The 5,031-nt window shown below is 57.8% G+C and overlaps 2 protein-coding genes and 1 pseudogene across 2 annotated transcripts in view; all 3 read right to left on the bottom strand.

Moving 5' to 3' along the window:
• Positions 1-521, bottom strand: part of LOC106727412 — a 922-nt pseudogene extending 401 nt beyond the window's left edge.
• Positions 82-4,273, bottom strand: MEF2B (myocyte enhancer factor 2B). Its single transcript, XM_014545740.1, has 8 exons — positions 4,198-4,273; positions 3,506-3,709; positions 1,981-2,115; positions 1,363-1,510; positions 1,056-1,189; positions 878-964; positions 534-639; positions 82-170 (listed from the first exon to the last, which is right to left on the bottom strand). The coding sequence occupies exons 1-7, from the start codon at positions 4,249-4,251 to the stop codon at positions 553-555; spliced, it is 849 nt and encodes a 282-aa protein (XP_014401226.1). The 5' UTR covers positions 4,252-4,273; the 3' UTR covers positions 82-170; positions 534-552.
• The window catches only part of BORCS8 (BLOC-1 related complex subunit 8), a 27,126-nt gene continuing 26,307 nt past the window's right edge, over positions 4,213-5,031 (bottom strand). The window contains exon 6 of the mRNA XM_014545744.1: positions 4,213-4,280. The gene's annotated coding sequence lies outside the window, so the exon portion shown is untranslated. The remainder of the gene's footprint in view (positions 4,281-5,031) is intronic.

Genomic DNA, 5,031 nt, shown 5'->3' with positions numbered 1-5,031 from the left:
GGGGCTCTGCCAGAGGCCGGGCCAGGAGCAAGGGGTAGGGGAAGGTCTTGGAAAAGTCGCCGGGGCCACCGGGTGCTGGCGAGAGGCGCTCGGACTTGATGCTGACGTGGGGGGTCAGTGGGGAGGCACCGCGGGCTGGAGCACCCTCCTCGCCCAGGCTGCGGCCCCCACTGCAGGAGGGCGGGAGAGAGAGAGAGAGAGAGAGAGAGAGAGAGAGAGAGAGAGAGAGGGCGCATGAATGAGATGGGGGCCGTGTGAGCTTTGCGAGGAAGGAGAGAAACCCGGAGGTGGCACGGCTTGGGCAAAGGCTTGGCGGGAGGACCTTGGGAAAGGAGGGGGTGGCCTTCCCTCTTGGGGCCTCCAAAATAGAATCCCCGCCCCGCGCCCCCCGCCCTCCCGCACCCGCACTCCGGAAGGGCTGGGTGCAGAAACAGGAGTGGCCACCAGGTGTCAGCAGTGGCTGGGGGCTTCGGAAGCGGTGGAAGGGCCCCACGGAGCCTGACTCGGGGTTGGAGAGGCATCGGGGCACTTACCTGGGCTGGGCAAGGCCGGCTAGGGGCCCATCACCCCTCGAGGGCTGCCAGGGGGCCAGGGAAGGGGGCTGCAGCAAGCCGGGGGGGGGAGGGGGGTCTCCCAGCCCGGCCTGTGCCCTCTCGCAGTCTGGGACCCCTCGGGAGATAACGACCTGCTGGCTTAGGCCTGCTCCCGGGTGGCAGAGGGCAGTCTGGGGGCGGGGGCAAGAGGAGTAAGCTGAGGCCCCCACCCTAGCCCAAGCCTGATCCACCCCACCAGCCAGTTTTCAGTTGGCAGGAGGGGGCGTGTGGCCTGCCCAGCAGGCGGGTGTACGGATATCGCCCACAGCAGAGCTGGGGGGGTGCATACCTGGGGGGCCTGCTGGGAGGAAAGGGAAGGGTCCTGGAGCTGCGGCCGAGCATGGACTCTGCAGGCTACTGTAGAGGCCTCTCTGTGGAGAAAGGGTGAGGGGGAAGCTGAGGCCCCGCTCAGGCCACCCTGCCTGCCCCCTCAGCCTGGCACCTCGCCCCCCCCTCACTCACTGAGGCGCTCAGTCCCCCTCGGGCCCCTGCCAGGCCTCCAGGCAGGTCTGGCCTCCGCCCGTCTGCTGCCAGGTACAGGGGTGGCGGTGTCTTGCTGGCAAGGTGGCTTGGTGAGAAGAGAGGATGGGCCAGGCCTGTGGAGCAGGAGACCCCCAGGGAGAGGGCAGGCAGCCACGTCATCTACCGAAGTCTGAGTCCAGAGTGATGAACACAGCCAAGCAGTGCTGAGCCAAGACCCCCGCACGCACACACAAGCTCCCCTGGGACCCCGCCCCCACCTTCCCCAGGGCCTAGGCCCCATGCTTACCTGGGGGCCCAGCTTTGGGGGCTGCTGGCCTGAAGGGGGATGGGCGGCTCTGGGCGGGCAGGGCCTCCCCAAGCCCATTGGAGTCACAGCCTGGCGGGGGCAGGGCCCCATATACCATGTCTGGGCTGGGCATGGTGGGGGCTGCTGGCTGAGGGCAGAGAGGACACCAGTGGTTGGAGGACCGAGGAGGTGAGGACACCAAGTCCAGGAGAATATCCCAGCCTCCACCGTTTGGAAGCCCGCACTACTCCCCCCTCTGGCCTAGCCTCCCAGGGGCCAGGCTCTGCTGCTCCTGGACAGCTAGGCCCAGAGCCGAGGCTTCTCACTCAGCATGAGCTTGGCACTGAGGGGGCTTCCCAGGTATTTGATGAATAAAAAAAATAAAATAGAAGGAAAGAAAAGAAGGAATTATCTGCCTTTTGAACTCTTATTCATCTTTCAAAGCCCCAGCTACAATGCCCACTCCTCCAAGAAGCTTTTCCTGCCCACCCAGGCAGAGACCTACCACCATACTCTAGGCTACTTGGCCCTTTTCCAGTCTCGGCCTTGACCACGTGGGCCTAAGAAGTCGGGGGGCAGGGGGGGGCCACATTCATGGCAGGGCGGGGAGTCACTTACATAGAGCCGGGGTCGGGGCAAGGCTGGCTCACCCCCATCACCTGCCAGCCTCCGAAGCTTCTCTCCCGGGCCCTCAGGCCCCTCATCTGGCTCCAGCTCTGGCCCATCGAGGCCCACACCCCTCCGCTTCAGTGTCTGTGGGGAGGGGACACAATAGGATGAATCTCCCCCCATCCTAGCCAGGGAGCCTGGCTGTATGGTGAGGGGAGAGACCTACCCGGCTCTGTGGGTGGGGCAGAGTGCAGGCACAGCCTGCTCCAGCTAAATCCCATTGACCAAAACCCCCAGTGAGTTACCATTTGCTAAGTTCCAACTGTGTGCGAGAGAGGGACTGTCTTGCCCTGAAACCACAGGTCCACCCCGGCCGGCTGGCACTGTCCTAACACTCCTGAATACAACTCTGGTTTCTCCATTCTGCATCCTTGTGCTGCTTTAGAGCCTGGCATGCAGTAGGTGCATAATAGATGTCAAGAAACTGAGCACCTGAAGACAACTTTATAGGACTTTCTGAGCTACCTGGGACCAGTGACCTGCATGGCCCTGGACCTCAGCGAGGTCAGCTTGCTCCACGGTGCCTTTTATTTTCTGTTCTGTACTCACCAAATGGGTGATAGGATTAAATGAGATAATGTGTGTAAGGGGCACATAGTACAGCCCTCAATCTATAGTGGTTGATTTTAAAATATATATATTTCTTGCCCTAACCGGTTTGGCTCAGTGGATAGAGCGTCGGCCTGCGTACTGAAGGGTCCCAGGTTCGATTCCGGTCAGGGCATGTGCCTCTAGGTCTATCCATATTGTCACAAATAATAAAATTTCATTCTTTTTTAGGGCCAAGTAATATTCCATTGTATATAGGTGCTGCCATTTTTTACCCACTTGTCTCTTTTTTAAAAAAATATATATATATATTTCTTTATTGATTTCAGAGAGGAAGGGGAAGGAGAGAGAGATAGAAACATCAATGATGAGAGAGAATCATTGATCAGATGCCTCCTGCACACCCCCCACTGGGGATCAAGCTCACAACCCAGGCATGTGCCCTTGGCCAGAATCGAACCTGGGACCCTTCAGTCGGAAGGCTGACACTCTATTCACTGAGCCAAGCCGGCTAGGGCAGTTGATTTTTTTTAAAAAGGTTTTTTATTGATTTTCCTTTTTTGAGAGAGAAGAAGTGAGAGGGGGAGAGAGAGAAACATTGATGTGAGAGCGAACATCGATTGGCTGCCTCCTGCATGCCCTCTACTGGGGATCAAGCCCACAACCCTGGGCATGTGCTCTGACAGGGAATCGAACCCACAACCTTTAAGTGTATGGGACCACGCTCCAACCAACTGAGCCAGGGCTGATTGATGTTTTTATTTCTGCTAGCCAGGTAACTACCCCAGAGAGACTCTAATGCCCGAAACCTGCGTTAACTGGCAGCAAAGCTAGACTGCAACACTCATCTTTTGTACAAACCAAGAGTCCCAGGCTCTGAGCCAGCAGAGTGTGCTGGCTCCCCGGGGAGGAGGGCCCAGGGTACCTCGAGGATGTCGGTGTTGGTGCGGCTCTCGTGGGGTTCGCTGTACTCCGTGTACTTGAGGAGCACACGGTCCATGTCTGTGCTGGCATACTGAAAGAGGCGGTTGGCGCTGTTGAAGATGATGAGAGCAATCTCACAGTCGCAGAGCACGCTCAGTTCGTAGGCCTTCTTCATCAGCCCAAACTTCCTTTTGGTAAATGTCACCTAGACCCAGCACCCACAGGTGAGAGGGAGAAGACAGAGACTTGGGGTGGGGTGGGGGAGGTGGAGGGGCCTAACTGTTTTCTGAACATGCCTCATGATTCTGTGCCTCTGTATGTGCTGTTCTTTCTGGCTGTTCTTCTCACTTCTCAATCTGGCAAACTCCTATTGATGCTTCAAAACCCATCCCAAATGACCTCTCCTTTGGGAAGTTGTCCTTGGTCTCCTAGGCAGAGCCCACACTCCCTCTCTGAGCTTCCCCAGTTCTGTGCCTCCCTCTGACCCAGGCCTCTGAGTAGGGTGTGTTTGTGTCCAGGTCCATCTCCTCTGTGAGCAGGACTTCAATAAATCATTATGAAAATGAGCAAATGCTACATCTCAAACTCCAGACTTGTCTTCAAGACTCATTCCCCTACAATTCCCCCAAATCGCTAGGCCTTTGCCCAGGCTGTGTCCCCTGCCATGAATGCCTTCCCACCCAATGAACTCACTTGACGATTCCTTTGGTCCAGAATGCGTGAGATCTGTATTTTTTTCCTCCCCATCGTCCTAGGCTGGGCAGAGCAACCTTGGTCTGTGGGAGAAGGAAAAGAGGACAGAGTGAGTGGGTGGAAAGTGGGGTCAGGCAACCAGCTTTCCTTCTGTCCTCCACTTCCCCCTGCCAGGCACTGAGGAGAGGTGATGGGGGAAATCGAGGCAGGCTGGGCCCCCCCCCCAGGGCCCCCATTCTCAACCAGACCAGGATACAGTCGATATTCAATGAACACCTTTGCACCAATTCCACATGAGGCGAAGGCTCACCCAGGCCCAAAGATGGCAGTGCAGATGCTCCTGCCCCAGCATCTAAAACATTACCCCCTGGTAACTATGGACCTCAGGGAGCCTGCCCGCCTCGGGCACCTGTCTGCAGTAGGGGCGGGGCGGGGGGGCAGTGTTGTGTACTGCTCATTGTTGCTGGGGACGAAAGGAGCTAACCTTCCTGCCTGGCACATAGCAGATGCCGCATACGTATTGCCATTATGAATATTGGCAACAGCCTCAGAGCCCTCAACAGGCCAGGTTGGAGGGACATCGCTGCAGCGCTCGGTAATCCTGAGAGTGAGCCTGATCCGCCCATCGGACACCTTTCATCTCATTCAACACGCAACAGCTCCTCAAACTAAGATCGAGGCCCGCGGTTACAAAAACAAAACAAGTCCAGCTGGTGTAGCTCAGTGGTTGGATGCTGACCTATGAACCGGGAGGTCAGGGCACATGCCTGGGTTGTGGGGCTCAGGTGTGTGTGTGGGGCGGGGGGGGGGGGGGGGGGGGTGCAGGAGGCAGCT

The sequence above is a fragment of the Myotis brandtii genome, unplaced genomic scaffold, assembly GCF_000412655.1.
Source record: "Myotis brandtii unplaced genomic scaffold, ASM41265v1 scaffold421, whole genome shotgun sequence".
Lineage (NCBI taxonomy): Eukaryota > Metazoa > Chordata > Mammalia > Chiroptera > Vespertilionidae > Myotis > Myotis brandtii.
The sequence above is the reverse complement of the archived record's forward strand: the minus strand, read 5'-3'. Positions and strand labels throughout refer to the sequence as shown.